General features: G+C 30.0%; 2 protein-coding genes and 1 long non-coding RNA gene across 5 annotated transcripts; 1 reads left to right on the top strand and 2 right to left on the bottom strand.

Moving 5' to 3' along the window:
- Positions 1-5,584: 5,584 nt before the first annotated feature.
- On the top strand, positions 5,585-11,885 carry LOC103503476 (GATA transcription factor 26-like). Of its 3 annotated transcripts, none has more exons than XM_051083460.1 (8): positions 5,585-6,097; positions 7,794-8,165; positions 8,933-9,368; positions 9,638-9,710; positions 10,058-10,161; positions 10,522-10,708; positions 10,802-10,916; positions 11,311-11,885. In XM_051083460.1, the coding sequence occupies exons 1-8, from the start codon at positions 6,058-6,060 to the stop codon at positions 11,610-11,612; spliced, it is 1,629 nt and encodes a 542-aa protein (XP_050939417.1). In that variant the 5' UTR covers positions 5,585-6,057; the 3' UTR covers positions 11,613-11,885. The 3 variants fall into 3 exon arrangements, with proteins under 3 accessions (XP_050939417.1, XP_008465891.2, XP_050939418.1); XM_008467669.3 differs by having other exon boundaries at positions 5,587-6,097; positions 10,805-10,916; XM_051083461.1 differs by having other exon boundaries at positions 5,588-6,097; positions 7,783-8,165; positions 10,805-10,916.
- Positions 11,886-13,788: 1,903 nt separating this feature from the next.
- LOC103503477 (uncharacterized) lies at positions 13,789-15,434 on the bottom strand. Its single transcript, XR_540837.3, has 3 exons — positions 15,028-15,434; positions 14,709-14,774; positions 13,789-14,117 (listed from the first exon to the last, which is right to left on the bottom strand). It is a non-coding gene; the product is annotated as an uncharacterized LOC103503477 (long non-coding RNA).
- A 1,294-nt stretch (positions 15,435-16,728) lies between these two features.
- Positions 16,729-18,760, bottom strand: LOC103503478 (expansin-like B1). The gene is made up of 4 exons (XM_008467670.3): positions 18,527-18,760; positions 17,763-17,869; positions 17,241-17,555; positions 16,729-17,153 (listed from the first exon to the last, which is right to left on the bottom strand). Exons 1-4 carry the CDS (start codon positions 18,666-18,668, stop codon positions 16,953-16,955), a joined length of 765 nt encoding a protein of 254 aa, XP_008465892.2. The 5' UTR covers positions 18,669-18,760; the 3' UTR covers positions 16,729-16,952.
- Positions 18,761-22,486: the final 3,726 nt, after the last annotated feature.

Consider the following 22,486-nt stretch of genomic DNA (forward strand, 5'->3'; position numbering starts at 1 on the left):
TATTAATTGTGTGGATATAATAGACTTGGGGGAATCTTGAAACATAATTTTTCATCCTATTCAACCTCAAAGATATGTAAGAGGACTAGTGAATACATAATTATTTATTGAAGTTGGAAGTAGTACATTAAAAATGATTTTCCACTAATTTACCCCTTAAATCCAAAAATTTAGCCTTAATATTGATCTAAACCAAGTAATAGGAAATTGTTATGAAAATCATCTTTAATTAAAGTGGTTGTTAATCAGCCTAATTATTTGTAATTGAAGCACTTTCTTAAAGCTGTGATTGTTGTTTGTTAGATTCACAAGTTTAAATTTCCCCCCCTTTTTTAATATGTAACACCAAATTACTTCAAATCATTTTCAATTTAAACCTACCAATAATTTGTGCTGCCTTATAAGGTCTAGTTGATTTTGATATTTTGCATCTACCTCTACACTTTTTCTAAAAAAATTATTTAAGAAATTTTTTATTTTCTTTGAAAACTATATCATATTCCATTTAAAAGGGAAACTATGCTACCATGTAGGCAAATTATGTGCGAAGTACGTAATACAAAATTACTTGACAATCGTTCATAACAAGGATTACAAATAATTTAAAAAACAAAAAAAAGGTCGTCTTATGATCTGAGTGATGCAGTCGATATTTATAAAAGTGACTAAAGGAATTGAAGCAAAGTGATCAGAAAATGGACTTTCAGAATGAAAAATACTTAAAATAGAAACAAAAGGATCATAATATGTATACATTTATTTGATGGGTTGTCTTAATAATATCACATCAACAATGACTTAACATGACAGGAAAGTTTTTATAATCGGTCTCGTGTCAAGTTCCTTTAAGAAGTTTAAGTAGCTAATTCTATTTCTATATAGTAAGTTAATCTTAGATCATTTTAATATATATACATTTTGTTAATGAGGAGGTAAAATTGTAAGATAGTAATGATAGAATTTGAATGGAGTAAGGTTAATAGGTGGAGTTTTTATGAGATGAAGAATATATCTAATTTATATTGTTTTTGTTTGGAATCCTACCAAAAACAACCCTAATTAAATATATATATATATATATATATATATATGTACTTTTAGAGTTGAAAATTATATCCCTAACTATTCTTAAATTGATATGGCCTTTAAATGTGTACCATAAAAAAGAGAGAGAGAAAGAAAGAAAGAAAGAAGAGATTAGATTGGTTTTAAAGAATAAGCTAATATTATCTCCATATGTTGTGTGGAGTCTAATCTCACTCCATGTGCCCACTAAAGCTTTGCATACACATACTCTCTCTCATTTAACACAATAATGCCCATAACCCATTGCTTTCATATTACATATATATATAACTCTTCCATCCACCTTCAAATCTTTTATCTTTACCTTTCGTTTTTAAAACATGTTCCAAAAATACTATTGCCTAGATTTTTCATAGAAAAGTAAAGTGTAATGATTTTTTTTTTTTAATCTTTTTTCTATGAATCGTATTTTTTTAATTATTTTGTGAAAAAATCCCTATTTTTTTGTTACAATATAATGCAACAAGTGATATCGATAAGATGGGTAAAAGTTGAAAAAGTTATAAGTGACCGAATGACCTATTGTCTAGATATATTATTTATAGCTAGTATGAAAGCTTAAACAACTATTTTTACACTTCCTTTTTTTGTTATTTTGTTAGAAAAAAGCATGTAATTGGAGCAAAAGATAACATTAGGAAAGAGAATAAAGCTAACTGAATTCAATTCAATCGAAGAGAAGAGAAACTCAAAAATAAAGCTAATAGAGAAAGAATTTCTAAATTCAATCGAGAAGAGAAATTCAAGTAAAATAACTTGAGGAACAACGTTGAGACACTACGAGAAAGAAATGTATTGACACTTTAAGTGGATCAAGAAGCTACAAATGATATAAAATTTAGTTAATTAATTTTTATTCATTAGCTTTCGAAACTCTTACCCTCAATCTAGAGTTGCATTTATATAAACTATAGAGCAAGTTGCGTCCATGAACATAACTACCACATCCAAGTCGATCTTTCATAAGTTGTTTGTTATTACAATTGGTTAAAATTTTGTTTTACCTCTCTAATTACATCGTTAGTCTTAGTTACCATATTGATTTTATAATGGACAACTTGTTTATGTTCCAATCATAAACTAAGTCCCTCTTAACCAACGAAAGATTGAGAGAATAAAACTCCACTGCCTTAGTCCACAAATTAGGATATAAGAAACTATTCATATACTTATTGTATATGGAGAATTAGTGATAGTTATTTTCTCTAAGTATTTCGTCTAAAAGAAATGTTCATAGACAAAGCTAAAGAAATAGCATTCTTCACACACACACAAAAAACAAAAAAAAAACCCTTCGATAAATCAAAATTTGCTATATGAATAGTATAGTTTATATATTAAATATTTGCTACATTGATTGATGGATATACTAATATAAAATATATAAGTTGACTAATATGCTAGATATAACATATATCATCATGTATAACACACACATATATACATATTTACAAAATTTAAGAAAAAAAGACTTGCAAATTTAAGAATGGTAATTGATAATTTATTTTTTAATGGAAAAAGTCATAGATGAAGCCAAAGGCAAGAATTGTAGGTTAACATCTAACCAACCTAATTTATGGGCTTGTTTTGGTTGTTGTTTAGCTCAAAAAATAACACATTTTGAGATCCCACCAACTGGTTTTTATATATATATATATATATATATATATAATTTACATTTTTTATTTTATATACTTTTTCTAAACATTATGTTTAATTTGATTTCATTAATTTCTTAGCAATTAAGTTGGTGACACCTTGGGTTTAGGTATATATAAATGACTAACCCTTTTGATTTGTGAATGAATTTTCTCTTTCTTATAAAAAAAAATAGATGGCTAAGATGTTCCCATCAACAATTTCTTTAATGAGGTTTGGGTGACACGTAGGACCAAACCCTATCAACTCCCTCTAAAAAATGTTACTATGAAAAATGAAGTTTTAGTAAATTTATATTTCCTTCCTTAATGCCTTTTGGAACCATTATTTTACTTCAACTTAGATAATGATTATATATATATATATATATATATATATTTGTGTGTATGTATGAATGATATAGGCCTTTTATGGCCTCTTATTTGATTTTGTTTTGTTTTTAGTTTTCAACAAAAAATAAAAATAAAAATTGCTTCTTTCTTCACTATTTTTAATCCATTTTTTTAAAGAAGAATTATTAGTTTTTGCAATTGGAAGGAAAAATACATATATTTTGTCCTTAGGGTTTCAGCTTTAATTTTTATATGGATTTCTAGTTTTCAAATATTTGGTTTCAATTTAGTATTTGAATTTTAAAATATGGATTTCTAGGGTCCGTTTGGTAAAGTTCTCGTTCTTTGTTTCTTATATCTATTTTCATTTTTTTAAGAAACAGAGGTATTTTGGAACATTCATTGTTTCTCGTTCTAAAGAAAATAGAAACGTTTTCCATTTATTAAGGAATTATTGGAAAAAATAATGTAGTTTCTTCCTTTCCATTTCTAAATTATTTCTATCAGTTTCCTTTTCCTTTTTCTCAATTATCTTTATTGGTTTCTGTTTTTTTCTCTCAACTATTTTTCTATTGGTTTCCTTTTCCTTTTTCTCAATTATTTTTCTTTTGGTTTCCTTTTCCTCTGCATGCACGAGATTTCCTTTTTATTCGTCTTATCTCTATCATCTTCCCCAAATAACCGTCCTCTTGCTCTTTCTCTCATCGTCTTCCTCTACAAGCCGGACTCTTCCTGATCTTCGCTAGATCCATAGTTTTTCATTTTTCTCTTGCGCGGATTTAGGTTTTCGTTGTGGATTTTTCTCTAAAGTATCTTAGGTAGTAGAGTTAAAGGTTACCTTTTGTTTTATTTCTTTCAATTATGAATATTGATGATACAATAACTTACTTTAAAATTAATATTACATTATAGATGTCATAAAATATCGACGAGGTTGTTGAAATTGATGGATTAAGAAGTGAGTTGACATCATCTAAGAAAAATGGCCCGAGTGAGATATGATATTGCCAATCAAATTTGGACAACATTTGAATGATAGATACAATTTTATGTTTATGTTATTATTTTTATTTATTCACTAGTACTTCTTTTTGTTAAATGAATAAACTTTTGATAGTTTTATTTTTTATGTAGAATGGAGGACGTATATTTTTGTTTAATGTTTAAATGAATTAGGTGTGAATAAAATAACATAAAAAAATAAAAAAAAAATCTCGAAGAAAATCAGGAAACAAGAAACAATTATCAAACACATTTTTGTTTCTTGTTCTAAAAAAAGAAGAAACAAAGAACAACAAACAAGAAACAGAAAATGAGAACGTTACCAAACGAACCCCTAATTTTCAAAATAATAATTCTAATATTGGTTTTAATTTAGTCTTTGAATTTCAAAATGTTACAGTTTTATTGAAAAAATATATAAAAAGTTAAAAGCAAAAATCTCAAGATTTAGAGAATAAATTGAAATAGAACTCAAATATCATCGACAAAATTATAATATTTTGAAACTTAAGAACTAAATTGAAACAAAACTCAAAATTTAAAAATTAAAGTTTTCAAAACCATTTTATTTTTGTTCTTAAAAACTAAGCTTATAAACAATATTTTTTTCCTTAGTTTTCTTCCTTTGTTATCTAAAATTCCATTTTAAAACTAAAATTTAAAAATTAAATACATTTAGATAGTTGTTTATGTTTTTAAAATTTAAGTAAGATTTCAACCAAAAAAACAGGAATCATCGTAAGAATGGAGAGAAAACCTTCTTAATTTTTAAAAACATAAAAACAAAATAATTATCAAACAATTACGTAAAAGGTATTCTCATTTATTTGTTTAGAGTAACAAAAGATATATTTAAAAAAGAAAAACGCAAAAGAGGAAAAAAATGGGATATAATGAAATGAGAGTGAAAATGATATGCCCAAAGGAGTCGACATGTCGTATCCCTCTCTATAAATAAATAAAATAAAATAAAAACAAAGAAGAAAGCAAAGCAAAACAAAAAGCTTTATATGTTTCCTTCTTCCAATGGAACTATATATGTTTTTTTTGGCCTCCTCACAAAATTGAACAATTCCAAGCCATAATTATAAAATAATATTCTTTATATATTCTAGGGGTATTTTTTTGGCAAAATAAATTATTTATTTGTGGGGTTTTCAATATTTTAGCAAAGACTTCAAATATTTATATATATATTATATATAAATAGCTTGAAAGCTGAAAAGTCCACAGTCAAATTGGATATTAAACTTCACAATTTTGTTTAAAAAAATATATCTATTTATTTTTACTTAAAAGTATAAATAAATGTATAATTGAGTAAAAAGGCATTGGAAATGAATTTCTTTCAATAGTAAAACCAAAAAAACATAAAGCAAAGCTTAATAATTTCTCCTCTCTCTTATTTTCTTTTTTCTTTTTAAATATATATTTGTTTTTAATTTTTAATATTTAGAAAAAATATATATTTTTTAAAACAATAAAAGAATTTAGCCTCCCTTTCAACCCACCCCCTTCTTCTTCCTCAACCATTTCACCATTCTTTTTTCCACAGCCATTTATTAGATTCCTTTAATGGTCCTTTCTTCTCCATTGGATTTCGCTGTTTCTTAACCCAAAAACCCATCTCAATTCCTTCATTTCTTCTTGATTTTACCCTTTTTTTCTCTTGTTTTTTTTGGGACTTTTGGACTTATAACTCTTCTGGGTTTTTCATTTTCTGCCTTCCTTTTTCTTTATGCATAATTTTCTCTTCTGGGTTTCAATCCTTTTTTTGTAATCCAGTGTATATGCTTACAGATTTTTAACAAAACAATCATATTTCATAATTTTCTTCATTTTTTTTCTTCCTTTTTTTTGTGAATAAATAAGTTATTTAAGTCAAAGTTTCTTCGAATTTTCTTTTTTACTCTTGAACTAAATAATTAAATAAATAGGAAAAAGAATTACAAAAAAGAAAAGGGAAAAGGAGAGTGATATGGGAAAGCATGGACCTTGCTGTCACTGTAGAGTTACAAGTGAGTTCTTGTTCCTCCATTTTGTGAAGTTGTTTAGTTGTGTTTAGTTTTGTGTTGTTTTCTGTTTGGTTTCTCTGTACTTTTTTTTTGGGCAAAATAGTGTTGATTTTCAGCTTGGTTTCTATAACTTTTCTTCTGCCAATGCTCTTGTTTGCTTGAATGTGTAAATTCCTCTTTGGGTTTGTTAATTGGGAAAGGATTTTATAAAAGAACACAAAGAAGAAACAAAATTCAATCAGATATATATATTACTCTCTGAACTGTTGTGTTTCATTGTTCACTTCTCTTGTTTTCCCACTTGACTTTGTGCATTTGTTGGAGTGGTTTGGGGTGGGGGTACTTTTTGAGCTAAATTTCTTCAGGAAGTGAATGTATTTATATCTCTCAACTCATTCATCAACCAATAGTCTTGTAATTGACTGGTGGTTTCATCCTTTGAGCTTAACAATTATACTGACTTGTTTGTTTTCTGAATTGTGGACTGGTTTGTTTTTGGGTACATGATAATGTGCAGCATTATCTCTCATCAGTTGTAATTGAGCTTGATGTTGAGTTCAATCACGATTCATGTTTTTGTGTTCCAAGTATAGCTGGTGACTGGTGATCAAATACATTTTATACCTTGTGTGATTCATCACTTAACTTTGTGAACTTCCCTGACATAACAAGCTTCAATGGTTTTGTGTTGGTTTCTGTTTCAATGTTTAGTTTTGTTGGGTTTAGGATTACAGTTCTACTAATATCAGATAAATTATGCTAGTGGAAAAATTCTCAATGCCAATCTCTAATGGTTCTAAAACCAGCTCGGAGCGTCGAAGGAGAAGATCCTATTCTTTTTTTGGTTTCCTATTAGAAGTCAAATGAATAATCCAAAACTAGTTTCATTTGTGGTATGTTATGTGTCTATGGTTAATTTACTACATGGGATTAACTGATCTTTCTCATACTTATGAGTGGAGCAACAATTTCAATTTTCACTGGTAATGTGTACTCTAAAGTGGATGAACATGTATTTAATTATATGAAGTCAGTTAATTTAAACCAACAATTTCAATTTCAATTTAAACCAATCTTTCAAACTCTTCAATTATATGAAATCAGTTAATACAACTAATGTTGTTAAATTGCTTCTCAGTTCTTTCTCTCCTCATCTTTATTACTGTCTCCTTACTTGCATTTGTAACTTAATAATTGCTAACATCTTTCAATAGATTAACCATTCTCCTTGAGGTCAATGTAACTTTCTCCTTGATTGTACGTGGAACTGTAGTTTCTAACTTAAGTAATTCATAAACATATTTTCCATGGATTAGGTTCGCCATAACTATGATTTATCTCATATTGCACTGGTTTTGATCAAATTTGCCTGCAGCTGCTAAATGTATACACTAAACTGTGAACTCTGGTTGTGCAATATCAACCATTTGTAAATTTTTTACAATGCAATAAATTTGGTGGAAAGCTTTTTGTAATAACATCTCTATTCATTTTCCACCAAAAACTGTGTTCTTTGCTTTGTTGTTATGGAAGATTGGATAAAGGTTGGATGACTATTGTTCTTTGATTTGTTGTATGGAAAATTATAGAGTTCCATTGATTCTTAGTTTAGGTAATTTAATTATCACACACTTTGGATCTTCTGAGATTGCTCTTTAATCTTAACTTTCGAGTATCTAATGCCCAAGTGGTGGGACAGGCACTCCTCTTTGGCGTAATGGGCCTCCCGATAAACCAGTATTATGCAATGCATGTGGATCCCGTTGGAGAACAAAAGGAACACTTGCAAACTATACCCCTTTGCACGCTCGGGCTGATCCCGATGAATATGAAGACCACAAGGTTTCCAGGATGAAGAGCATTTCATTAAACAAAAACAAAGAAGTTAAACTGCTAAAAAGAAAGCTGCAACAAGCAGATGGATCAAGTGGATGGATGATTCCCGACCAAGGTCAGGGTTATCATAGAGTAGTGGATGAAGATACAAGCAATAGATCCAGTTCAGGATCGGCCATATCTAATCCTGAGAGTTGTGCCCATTTCAGCAGTGCGGATGCTAGTGATTTGACAGGTTAAACATCGAAATCCATTCTTGATGATTCGTTGAACTTAGAAACCTTTCCACTGAAATCTTATGTCTACTTATAACAGTTTAATTTCCTAAAAATTATGAAAACTGTCACTTTTTTCATCCTTGTATTGTATTTTCTGTCAATTTAACCTTAAACTAATCTTTTGTTTCAAGTTTATTCTAAGAAGGTGTTTAGGGCAATAAGTTGAGTTCTAAAGTTTGAAGTTAATATGTTGGAGTTAGGAAGTCTATGTTTATGGTGCATAGTTGTTTAGTTGGAGTTAGGAAGTGTAGAGTTGTTTAGTTGGAGTTAGAGGGAGAGAGAAAGAAAGAGGGGAGGATGGAGTTTCTTGATAAACTTTAACGTTGAACACTGTTGAAGGTGGTGGAGTTGAAGTATTTAACATTGACTTATGAAGTTGGTGGGCCAAACACCCCCAAGAGTCAAGAAAATAGTAAAAACTTTGGCAAAAAGGTAGTGCATGTCAAAAGAAAGACTGACTTAAATCCAATGCATAGATATCACTTTGTTTCTTCATCATTGGTACTGAAAATCTCAAAACAAACTTAAATCCTGTAGAAGGCACAGAGACACTACTGCCAAGGATTAATATGGTAATTGAACTTAATGAATTGTTTCTCTGGTTATTGTTTTCGATGTGGCATCATCTCTGTAGTTGAGTCAGAACTAGGGCTTTTGTTGATTATGTGTTTGTGAATGAGCAATGTCATTCTGACTGTAATTTTCACCATTTGGCCATCTTAAGGTCCAGCTCAGTCAATAGTTTGGGAGTCCATGGTGCCTTCCAGGAAGCGGACCTGTGTGAATCGACCAAAGCAGTCCCCGGTTGAAAAACTAACTAAAGATCTGTATAGTATCTTACGTGAGCAGAGATCTTCCTATTTCTCCGAAGCTTCTGAAGATGATTTGCTTTTTGAGAGTGAAAAACCTATGGTCTCTGTTGAGATAGGTCATGGAAGTATTCTCATTAGGCATCCAAGTTCGATAGCACGAGAAGAGGAATCTGAAGCTAGCTCAATTTCAGTTGATAACAAGCAATGCTTGGTAAATGAGGTCTATTCACCCCATTCTACAACTGTTCTTGTGTGTAGTGAAAACAAAGGTATAAATTTCCCAACATCTAGGATCGGAAAGATGAAGAATCCTTATGGATCAGGAGTACAACAAGAACAAATTAAAAGGTAGGTCCAATGTACTTTACAAAGTTGAGAACTCTCCATCGTTTGTGAATTGGCCAATGTGAAAAACTCAGCAAAATGATGTTGAAAAGAAAACGAAGAAAAAGGCAACATTGTTTCCTTCATTATGTCAGAGTAATACCCAAAAGATGTGGCTAAATACTTAACTATGAATAAGAATTTCAATTATTTTAGGAAAATATTGTAATTTCATGCTGTCAACATTGCAGAAAATTGTTAATCGCCATTTTTTTCTTCCCTTCAAATTGCAGGAACGACGCTCATCACGAATGCTTACAAATTCTTGCAAACCATAACTCGCCCTTATGTGATGTAGATTTAAATGTAAGTTGCATCTTTTAGCTTGCTCGATTCCATTATGAAAGCAAGATCTTGCATGTCAATGATTCTAAGATAGCAGTGGCTTTGTTTTTCTCATCCTCCAATAAGTATATGACTCTCCTGTTTTCATGAATATCATGACTTGGTGACTGCTTATACGAAAAATGATAGAACTTAGATTGTTACCCAACCGTTCAACAGTTGGTTCTCATAAAATCTATTTGATGGTAATCTCTTTATTTCCATTACTGGTCTTGAGAATACTGATAAATATTTGTGTATCTGCTTCCTGTTAGACAATGCTTCAGCATTTTGTTCTTAGTGCAAATATACTTTGTTTCTGTGTCTAGGACATTATAAACTACGAAGAGTTTGCAAGACAACTAACAAATGAAGAACAACAGCAATTAATGAAGTACCTACCACAGATTGATATCGCTGAATTTCCCGATACGTAAGGATCCTTTTCATTAATGCAATCAATTCTCTTCTGTTACTCCCTACCCAACATCACACACGGGAAAAAGATAATCAGTTCAAGAGGGCAACATCATTTAACTGTACATGGTGCCCATTGTGTGAAAAAAGCATAGACTCCCCATTTTATCATACCCTGCGTCATTGACTTGTGATCGCTCCATCACGTGAAGGACACAAAGGATTTAATATATCTGTACTGTTTGAATTGAATCTAATAGTGTACGTTATTAGTTTACTCACAGTCCCACACTACACTACTATTCTGTGTATGAAATTAATTTGGGGATGGTCCAAGAAAATCACATGTTAGATTCTTGTGTTGTTTTATTTGTAGCCTCAAGAGCATGTTTGATAGCCCCTATTTCAAGGAGAACTTAACTTCCTTCCAACAACTACTTAGCGAGGGCATTTTCGATGTTTCCTTCCTTGGAACAAAGGTCGAAGACTGCAAAACCTTGAAAAGGCTTGTCTTGTATAATTCTTCAAAATCCAAGTGGGTTGAACGCTATCATCAACTGAAGGTTAGGGCTATTTATAGTGTTTATGTTTTTGTTCGATGATAACGAAGAGAAAAAAAATTCGAATATGCATCTTAATTGAGTATTGTGTGCCAGCAGAAATGTAAAAATGGTAGCAAAGGACCTTTTCTTTCCCATGCCAATGCGTCGGTGTCGAGTAACTTCACTAATGTTAAGCAATTGTGTGAGAGCTACAATCAAAATATTCCAGGTAAAATTAAAATGCTTATTCTTCTCAGTTTGCAGGATGATAATAATTGTATCTTCTTAACTTAGCTTTAAACTCAGTACAAACTTGGATGAATCATCTTAGTGAGTCTGATCTGCATAGTTAATTTAAGAAATACAGTGCTTTGCCCGAATCTGGATTGCATTGTGCGGGCATTACTTTAGTTTAAGGAGAGGCTTCTTTTCCTCTTCCCACAAGACATGGATCATTTACAGAGTTGTGTATCTCTTTCTTTAAGGATGAGCACAAAAAAGATTATTTGTCGATCCAAAATCAAATTATAATCTGCTGCAGACTTTATTACATGAATGCTATCGTGTTTAAATTCATGGTCGGTCGGTTGAAACCATTCTCAGTATATATTTTCCATCTTCAGAGGCAAAGACCATCTTGAAGAGTCCCAAAAGGTTGGTGATGAAGGAAAATAAGGATCCTGGAGAGAATGATGGATCATGCTTCAGTCCTAGAAGTTTATTTGCTTTGCCTCCTGATGGAAGCTCCCTCATGCTTGAATCCTTACATTTCGTCGAAGAAAGTTCAGATCAAGATCTATTGCTTGATGTACGGTCAAATAGTTCATTCCCGCAAGCTGAGCTTCTTCACCCAACCTCTCGTTCGGGTGGTAGGCAGGCCAGCACATGTAGTAGCTCAGTTCACCCACATCTTGTTCATCACTAACCACTGTATTTTTCGATTTCATAACAAGTGTGCCTTCTGCTTTTAGCTAATAGAGCTATGGCTCAGACTCGCATACTTCGCATTGTAAAAGAAAAGTCGGTAAACGAGGTCGAATGGTAGGTTCCTTTTTTGCTTCACCCCTTTGAAGTTTGAATAATGGAAACATGAATTTGGGTGGACAATTTTGTATAGGTTTAACACTAGATTTGTAACATATATACACTTGAATTTTTATGTATTGAAGAATTGATAGTTACAAGATCTTTGTATGCAGGGCAGGTTGAATTTTGAGTCAATCTTCTTGCATTCTATGCTGTTTACCCTTTTTCTCAGAATTCCAAGATCAAATATTATCCTCTATTTACTATTGATTTGAGTTATTTCCATCTCTTGATTAAACAAGCATGATTCTCCATTTGTTTGTTTCCCTCTTTTGATAGAAGTATAAATGAAATAAAGGGATTCCTTAGATTCAATATGAGTTATTTCCATCTCTTGCTTTTGATAACGTGGAAGTTCAAATTTCTCAATTCTATAGACTGCTTGGAAAAAAAAATATTACAAAACTTTTTAATTTGTGTCAAAATACATCAAATTTTCAAAAGTTTCAAAAATATCTTTAAACGTATTAGTAGCATTTCCTTCTATAAATACATTAGGTTGATCGAGGATGATGAGAAATAAAATTGTTCTACAAGACTATCACAATATAGTTATATTTTATATATTAACCATTAGATTTAGAATTTAGATTAAAAATTATGCTCTAACAATTATTGAATATAAATTTAAATGTCTTTCTCATACATTTAGTAATTACGATACTTTCAAATAATTTCTCGATGGAGTAGTTGCAATTTTGACGATCACGAGGCATATATTGAAACAATTCTAACAAGATGGAGAAGAAGTAAAGTTTCTTTCTAAAAAATGTCAAAAAGAATGGATAAGTAGGGCCATGCACATAAACTAATAGCAATGGACCATTTTTATTTTTAATTTGTAGAAATACCTCTTGAAATTTTGTGCTTCGTCCATTATTCTTTGTACTATCAAACAAATGAGTTCTCAATTTGTCTCTTGCTACTTCTCTTTCTCTAAACAAAAGATTAAGAAATAAAAAAAATTATATATGTTATTATTAAACATATCGTTTAAGAAAGCTTGTTCTTAAACGTGAGTGTCAATAGATTTCCTTTATTGTTGTTCAAATCTCATCTTCCAATTTATAAAACGTTTCAAAATTAATTATTTTCCTTTCTAAGACCATACAAATATATCTTCAAATTCATGAAACAAACATATGCATCCGTTAAAACTCGAAAACCAGAAAGATTTTGAAAGAATTGTTTTTCTCTTTTTTCTTTTGATGTTGATTTCTTCCATTTTATTTTAAGAAAATTAAAAGAAAAGAAATTGTTGTAGAGGAGGGAAGAGAGTTAACAAAAGATGAGAAGATAGGAGGGAGTGAGAGTGACTAAGCGATTAAGAGATAAGAACCATATAAAATGAGAAAAATAACAAAAATGTTGATGTCTGGGTGATTTTACACTAAATATATTCATTTCAATGGGATAAAATCAATTAAAAATAATAACAATAATAATATTGAATATTTAGCTAATCTTTTCTTGAAATTTATAAAATTGGAGAATATTATTTCATGTTTAATTTGTGCATTAGGTCAAATTTTAACATTTTTCTTTGGTTAAATTTAGTGGTTGAATTGGCTAAAGAGGGTTAAAATTGCAACATATATATAAGTATAGAGTAAAAATGGATGTTTTTTACCAATAACGAAAAGAACGAGGCTTTTAAAATATAAAAATTTCCACATTCTTTATAATTATGATAGACATTGATAGAAGTCTGTCGATGTCTATCAGTAATAACAATTGATATAATTCTATTATTAATACTAAAAATGATAGATATCGATACAATATCTATCATTGATAGAAGTTTATCAGAGTTATAAATTTATCAATTTTTATTGTTATTTCTATAAATTACTCTTCCCCATCCTACAAGGTTTCCATTAGTGCTGTCTTCAACTATCCTTTTTCTTAGTCCCGTCACTTTTGGACTTGTACAAGTCTTATTTCTTAGCTAAGAAGTAACAAAATTCTTCATTCAACACTCGCAAGAAAAGGAACTTGAGAAGAAGCTCATAACATAACAACAGTCAAATTTCACGAATATATATTTTCTATGCAGAACAAACAACATTCATGTACGAATCCCGACTTTTTCCACTTTACAAATTCCATAAAGACAATGTGCGCAAACAACATACTATTTGGGTATTTGGTGTAAATGACTTTAGAAAATTACTGCACCAAAATGAGATTTGACCCAATTCTTTTAGAGAACAGAAAACTGTTTTTTTGTACTTACTTGTTTCATGCTCTCACTCCTGTTTTTTCCTCTTGCTCTCGCACGCGCACTCAATCTCTATGTTCTCTCACTTGCCCTCAATTTTTTCGAGGACTCGGTTGGAAGTTGCTGTGGAGAAAAAGGAGGGAGAGTGAGGGAGAATATATGGAGCAAGAACAAGAGGGAAAACAGAGAGCTGAGAGTAAAAAAAGAATAAGAAAAGAAAAGTTTGTTGATGTTAGCGAGAATAGATAAACATATTTTGTGAAACCAGGTCAAATCTCACTTGGGAGCAATTTTTTAGAGTAGTCTGACAAAAAACTCTATTTATCTATAAACTCAGAAAATACTCAAATGTCCCCCTCTTGGTTTTCAAACGAAGCTCATTAGAAGTAATTTCTTCAAGAAAGAACATAAGTCTAAAAGTCTATCTCAGCATTGACAATCTCCAGAGAGACGACTATATAAGCAAACAACTAAATTCTATCCAATAATTTGCAATATACACATATTTTCTCTTCTGGGTTTCCAAGGTAAGTCAATAATGTCTGCAATTCAAGCAACATGATAATCCTAAAATCTCTATCACAACACAACACATACTGAACAGTTAACCAACAACAAAATCTCTATCACAAATTTCCCCATTTGGGTTTCAAAATAAGTTTATTCAAAATACTTGACAACCAAGAAACAAGGTTCTCTAGATCTCTATCTCACCATTTAGAAGCTCCATAATGAACAATAAGCAAAGAGGATTTCCTCTATTTCCAGAAAAGGATGAGCCTAGAACAGCAAAGAACACAGTCAATTTTCAGAGAAAATACCTGGCTACTTCATTTCAAAATCAGACCAATGTGAGACTACTTAACAAAGGCGATGAATTGGAATTTTTCTCTTTCAAGAATACATTTACGTGAACCAAGAACTTCCAATCACAACTCCGTTCAGTTGAAAAATCTAAACCAGAATTTATCACTAAAAAAACCTAAACCTATAGAATCAGAATCAATCGAATAGTTCAATAAATTGAAATTACCTCCGGAAACCCCAAATTTCAGTTTGAAATCGAAGCCCTAATTTCGAAGAACTCCAATCACTGTCATACACCAAATCGCAACACAAATTTCATCCATCTGACCCATATAATTACATAATAGAACCCATATATGGACCTGACTTTTTTGATAAATTGATCAAGCGGCCACTCAGATCACAGCTCCTCGAACCTCGTTCGACCGGAATCGCCATCCGGTCGACGTTGATCGGGGCTAAGCTTGTATATTATGGTGAAATTAATAGCGTCGTGACACCGAATCACTGAAAATTGAAGAAAAAGAACTGTTGATGGTGAAATTGGAGCATAGACTGATTGAGAATCGGAATCTCAAAAGGTTCGAACGGTTGAGGGCTTGATGGTGGGTTTCCCGCCATTTCGTTGAATTTAACGGCCATCATTCAAATTCGTTGTACGGAATTAATTTCTTTTTCTCAATTAATTTAAAATACTATTTTCTAAAAAAATAAATGTGATATTATTTTCGTCCTTATTTTTGGAATTTTCTTAACTTAATCTTTTATATTTTTAAAATTTTAATATTTATTCTATGTAATTCTAATAAATTTCAACTTTTAGTAAATACATATATATAGATATATATAGTTAATTTTTATTAAAATATGAAACAATACCAATAATCTTTATGAAAGAAAATATAATAGGTGAATATGTTATCAAAATATATAGATAAAATTCTAATGAATAACCTTTTGTTTAATTTTTTTTTTAACTACCAGTAAACCAAATTTATCAGATGTTCTGAGTCTTGAGCTAAATGTTGGTGTTCAATAATAAATTTCAGACAATTAGATTTTGTCACGCATCACAACAGAAGTTTAAGCCCGTTTGTGGAAATTATAAATGGATTGAGTAAGATAATTAAAATTACTTTGGCTCAACCCGTCGTTACATAAATTTAGGGCAAAGGAAAGAATGAGGCCAAGCCCAACTTTTGCTTATGCCGGCCAAAAGTATTCTTGGACCCAAGCCATGTATGGCCCATGAAAATTTACCCCTTCATTTAAAAAAAATAATTATAGTTGATAACAAGTTTTAGAATAATTATTAAATACGTACCAATATTTTTAAAAAAATTATAAATATAGCAAAGTCTATCATTCATAGATTTCTATCGTTGATAGACTGTTATGGTTTATCAGTCATAGATCAACATTTGCTACATGATCTATCAATGATAGACTCCATTAATAGATTTTGACAGATTTTGTTATATTTGCAATTTTTTTTAAAATGTTGTTATATACTTAATTATTTTGACTATAATTGCTACATTTGCAACTATCCCTAAAAAAAAAATGAAAAGGACCGACGTTCTAAAGTTCTAAAGAATATAACTTCTCTTAGACTCTGAAGCCTTCAAATTCTTAAGATTTAAGTTCTAAAGCTCTTAAATTTTAAGATCTTAAAAATGTAATTAATTTTCCAAAAGTTTTAAAGTGATCTTAGAAGATCAACAAATTAAATACCAATCCAAGTTATTCAATAAATTCAAAGATCGATCGTCCAAAAATATCAATAAGTTCAAAAGTTGAATACCCCTCTAACTACATGTCACATTAAACTACCTTTTTAAACGATGGTAAAGTGCCCCAACAACTCTAGAAAACTCCTAAAGGAAAGAGATACATAGTAAAACCATTATTTGATCCATAAACCAAAAAAAAAAAAAAGTCGAACTTTTTTATTCCATATTTCTTTTCCATCACATACCATAATTCCCAAAAGTACACAAATCACATCATTGCCCATCACAACAAACATAACAACTCCAACAAAAATATTACACCCTAAACAAAAACCAAAAGCAAAATCACCACATATATATGTATATATATATAATGCTAATAATAATTTGATCAACTCCTCGTACAGTTTGATTTGCATTAATAGAGGTTAATATCAGTGTCATAAGCAACTCCTGGCTTCCAATAACTTGGGAGAGCATTGTTTGCAACAATCCAATTTCCATATCCCATACTTCCACTCACTTGAAACCTCAATTTTATGTTATCTTTAGGAGGATTTGCCATATCCCAAACAGCTCCATGGGATCTCCTCATTCCTTTCCATTCATTGCAATCCTCCTGCAGCCATTTTTCATATAAGAACAATTAGCTGATAAGTATGCATGATATATAGTATCTAATTAATATATATCAGAAATTAATTACCTGCCACAATTCAACAGCAGTGATGTCATTTTTGCCAGCAACATAAATGATAAGAATGGCCAAATAGTCAGGGAATCTGCTATGCTCATGAACCTTAAATTTGAGAGTATTGTAATATGGGTATTGGCAAGAAACCCTTCTGAATTCAACATCAACAACACCGTATGAAAATAATTGTAAGGCTGTGTTTGGATGAGCCATTTTTGCATAGGCTCTTGGGCTTAATATAAAGTCAGTGTAATCCCCTTCACCATGGTCTGTCACCACCACAATTGCTCCACTTCCACTACAATATTTTGGATTTGTGCACCTAACCTGCATTCATATATATTTATTTCAAATACTTAATTAGCAAGTGGACAATAATAAAATATATATACCATCACACCAGCGTTTAAATTTGGATGTAAATTTTAAATGATGAGTACGTTTAACTTTACAAATCATTTAAATATATCAGAGCTTTATATAAAGACTTATAAATATATGTTAAAAAGCAATTAATTACAAATGAAAATATACCTGATAACATGCACCACAACCAGAACCATTCCTATAAAGATATGAAACTGCAGCAACATTGCCATCATTCACTGTCCTTCCAAATTCACCAAATCCACAAGCCCCAGCTGATAATATATACAATAACCATCAGAATATTTAATAATTTACCTCATTAATTAATATTTAGAAAAATATTGCCTGATCAAGATACATGATCAAGTAAGTTCTAGTGAATATTCAAAAAAAAAAAAAAAAGTGTTTGATGATGTTTTAGCAATTTCTCTATGAAAGACTTTTGAAGAAAACAATAACAGACTGCTTTTAAGTGTTTTTTAACATATCTAAAAAAAATCTTGAAAAAGGGTAATTTTAACAGTATCGAGAAAACTTTTAGAAAGTGAACTTATTTTAAATATAGTCAAATGGAAATTTAAATAAATTCTGTTGAAGTACTAGTTAAATTCAAATCAAAAATTGAAAACTAGAAAGAAAAAAAGAAAAAAAAACTGAAACCAAAATACATAATCAAACAAGTAGGACCTCAGTGTCACACTTTTAAGTTAAGAAGTGTTGATAAAATTTATGTCAAGGACTATTTGTGAGAATTTAGGTTGATCATAGTATAGAGATTATTTCATCAAACAAACATCGACTATATTCTAATTTTTAAAACTATAAAGATTAGAGTAACTTTGGGTAAACTATAGAAAACTAAATTTGTAATTTAAACAAAGAAAGAAGGAGGAAAATATAAAAAGAAAATAGAAATGAGATGGGCATACATGGTGTTCCATAGCAATCAGGGCTGCCATAATAGGTGGCTCTAGAGTAAACAAAATTGTCTTGAGAATAGCACATAACAGGCAAGAGCACAAGCAATAAGAATAGGTATCCCAAAAACCCACATTTATTCGAACCCTCCATTATTATTATTATTATTATTATTGGATTCTTCAAGATCCTCAAAGAAAGAAATATATATATCGTTTTAGAGATCAGAGAAGAGACGAGATGAGATTGTTGGGGAAGATTTGGATTTAGAAACCCCCAGTATTTATAGATGTGGGATATTTTAGTTTTCTCTTTTGCACTTTTTCATGTAGCCCTGGCTGCATACATTGGAGGGGTTTGGGAGAATCCCATTATCAAAAAGCCAAATCAAAATGCTTAATTACAACTTTTTAGGGTTTAGGATATTATTTAGGAAACTCTTTCAATTCTATCTCTCTCAAAATGGGATATTTAATGTTTTTTTAGTACAATGGAAGGTGGGATTCTTCAACTTGAAAGAAATATTACTGTTGAGGTAAGTTGTCGAAGAGGATAACATAAGAATTAATTGAGTCAACTTAGAATTTGAATTTTTTTAGCTTCGTGGCGGCTTAGTTGTTTACTTTGATTTCAAATGAAAATTTGAATTCCAAATTTGTCTTAATTAATCATTAATTTTTATCAGTGTCAATCTCTATCTCTCTACATAAGAAATTCGATTTTTCTGTTTATTCTTTTAGGGGTGAGAGAAATTAAATGCTTAAATATATTTATTTGGAGAAACAACTAGCAGCAAGAAAGTGGTTAATTTGAAAGATTAAAAGCCAAATTTTGCACCCATCTGTCCTTTGGCTGATGCACAATCCCACTATTGTCCAATTGTAACATAAAGTTGGACTTAAGTTTGAAAAAGTTTGGGCAGATTCAATCTCTCTTTATATTATATATATATATATATATATATATATATGAAGATTTGTATCAAATTAAACCAAATTAGCTGTCTATCTCTTAATCTTTTAAAAATTGAGTATATATACAGTAGAATGGCGTTGTTGATGACATATATATTCATTATACAAACTCTTATAAAAATATACAAATCAAATTTATCTTTATCTATCGATTTAAATCTTTGAAATTTAAAATCAAATATAGATATTAGAAACAAAAATGTAGTAACCATATTTTGGAAGATAAAAACACTTGTGGAGTCAAAATCAAAGACTGCTACTCTTGAAGGCCATTTTCCAAAAGAACCAACAAATGGATTAACATACACCCACCAAAGAGCCACCCTATGTGTTTGGTTGTAATGCACTAACCCTTTTTTTTTTATTCAAATAATCAAATTTAATTAAGCAATAACCTCAGATTTATATATAATGAAACAAATATTAGTTATAGAACACATGGATAATTTTAATTTGATACATTTACAATTTTTTATTAGATAAAAAACAAGAATTGTATAACTAGCAGGTATTATTATTCATGTTATGGATAAGCTAAAATTTGCATTTATATGCATCTTTTTTGGAGTTGGTTGTTGAAAGATGAAATACAATTTGATTAGTCGTTCCATGGTCAATTAATTCTTTAATGGACCCTTTCATAAGTGAAATGGAATTCCTAGTTATATTTCTAATACCAACCCACTAGGTGTTCGAAGAGTATGGAAAAAATAAAGAAAACCTTAGGCTGCAAATCCCTCCTTTTCTTTTTTTGATCCACTCGTTGGCTCTTCGATATTGGAGATTCGATCTCTATATCCTTGTAATCCCCTCTAGGGCACAAAATTTGGCACTTAACGATGACATTTTTCTTGCATAATCATCTTTTATAACTCGACTATACTATCACATGTGTTTTCTAATACATGCTTTGTCTTCATTTATATGTCTTCTAGGAAAATTTTCAGGAGGTCACTACACATATAATTACTTCAAGCTAAGCACATTTAAGGAACCACGTATGGTATCCATATAATTTTCAATTCTTTTAAAACTTTTTTAATCATACTTTTCAAATCTTCAAGATTTCTCGATTTCAATTCATTTGTGTATTCTACTATAAACTTCTTGAGTATTACACAACCCTACTTGTTATAAAAGAAAAGTGAGTTTTATTGTTACATGATAATTAGACTATGAATAATGTGGCCAATTAATTTTGAGCTTTTAACCCATCTCTTTCCAACCAACTCCATTCCACTCTATTATGAGCTTTCACACTTAGGCCCCTTAATTAATTAAGGGCAATTTAAACAAACTAATATAGCCTTCTTTTTCCCCCACTAGCTTTGTTGTTTAAGGTATAAACACACTCTTCTAAACTTAATTATAATAATAATGATTAATTAACTCAATATATAAGAGTAGTACTGTTTAAATAAGAAAGATTCTTCTCTACACTACTACTCTTTTTTCAATTGAGAATTTTCTTAACTTTTCTACTGACATATTAGAAGAGAGATAACTTACCCATAAAAGAAATTAAACTTCATTAATTCAATTTAGATTTTATTATAAATGGTGTTAGGTGAGTTCTTGATGATCCTACCATCCTCGAGTGACTCTTCAACGCACTAACCAAAAGATATCAAAAACTTTGATTTAATTTAAAAAAAAAAAAAAGAAAGAAGAAGAAGAAGAAGAAGAAGATTTAATAATCATATATTCGTTTATATTTGTCATATTTAAATTAAGTGAATATATATATCTATTAGACACATGATTGTTTAGACTCCATATTAGAAACTTGTTGATTATATTGTACAAGTAAATAATTGGGGGACTCATTTTCTAATTTAACTTTTACACATCATAGCCATTTGGTTTTTTAAAGTATTTATTTGTCTTCTTATCAAACCAATTTCCAAATTTCATAAATAATTAGCTTTCGAAAACTTTGTTTCTATCTTTGAAATTTAGCTAAGAATTTAAACTAGTTAGAAAAATTGAAACCGATAGAAGTTATGAAAAAAAAAATAGCATAAATGACCTTTTAACGATCTAGTTAGCTTTTTCAACGAACATTTAAATTTCACTAACACAAAATTTCGTGAAAAGAACTCTCAATAAGAAAGTAATGTATACTTTAATCTAAGATAACATCTAAAAGCAAATTAGTAAAATTAATAACAAATTTTAGTTAAGAGAAAAATGAACTGAGTGTAAGTGATAGACACTATATATATTGAGAGGGATGAATAAGGGAAACTTGACAAAGACATATCAACTTCCATAAATGGATCACTCTCTCTTTACCACTACAAGCAAGAAAATTATTGTGTAAAGTATTTTTATACAAGTGTAGGGTTCATAATTGGCTAGAGTTTCTTTGTATCTTTCTTGTACACTTGTCAATTAAATAATCAAGAAAGCTAGGCTAGTTGGTGGAAGCTTGGAGAACAGTGGGAATCCAAGTTAAAGAAGCAAAATGAATTCTTAAAACAAGAGGAGATATTCATAGTCGGAGTCTAACGTTAAAACACAAACAAAACACAACTTAACTACTAGACAACAAATATACAAAGATCACATTCTACTAAACACAAAAGAATTAGTACAATTCACGGGAGGAAAGAATCTTGTTGGATCCTCTTCCAATGGAAACTTAATTAATTCTAAAATTATTTGAGAGTTTACATTATTATATGTTAAGTTAAAACCATTTATTATATTTCTTATACTATACAAATTTAAAAGTTAAATCAAGTTTAAAACTTAACTTGACTTTTTAATCGGTAGGAAATTGTGTTTACATCTCTTACGAACCCTAAGTAACTAAAATTAACCATAAATCAATATGTAGTCGTGATTAAAGAGATATTTAGTTATGGCCTTTAATAATCAATGTGTATTATGACTTCAACTACATAATATTAAAATATCAAAAAAAAAAAATAAACATATATATATAGAAGAAGATATTTTGGAATGAATAAAATAATTAAGAGAAAGTGTAGT

Source organism: Cucumis melo, chromosome 4, assembly GCF_025177605.1.
Source record: "Cucumis melo cultivar AY chromosome 4, USDA_Cmelo_AY_1.0, whole genome shotgun sequence".
NCBI lineage: Eukaryota > Viridiplantae > Streptophyta > Magnoliopsida > Cucurbitales > Cucurbitaceae > Cucumis > Cucumis melo.

What these genes read in the sequence shown, in the direction of transcription:
- LOC103503476 (XM_051083460.1), top strand. Translation starts at nt 6,058, where the DNA reads ATGGGAAAGCATGGACCTTGCTGTCACTGTAGAGTTACAA. An exon ending in AACGCTATCATCAACTGAAG is followed by an intron (nt 10,709 to 10,801) that starts GTTAGGGCTATT and finishes ATTGTGTGCCAG; the next exon opens with CAGAAATGTAAAAATGGTAG. An exon ending in CTACAATCAAAATATTCCAG is followed by an intron (nt 10,917 to 11,310) that starts GTAAAATTAAAA and finishes TTCCATCTTCAG; the next exon opens with AGGCAAAGACCATCTTGAAG.
- LOC103503478 (XM_008467670.3), bottom strand. Translation starts at nt 18,668, where the DNA reads ATGGAGGGTTCGAATAAATGTGGGTTTTTGGGATACCTATTCTTATTG. An exon ending in GTTGTGGTGCATGTTATCAG is followed by an intron (nt 17,556 to 17,762) that starts GTATATTTTCAT and finishes ATATGAATGCAG; the next exon opens with GTTAGGTGCACAAATCCAAA. An exon ending in CTGCTGTTGAATTGTGGCAG is followed by an intron (nt 17,154 to 17,240) that starts GTAATTAATTTC and finishes AAATGGCTGCAG; the next exon opens with GAGGATTGCAATGAATGGAA.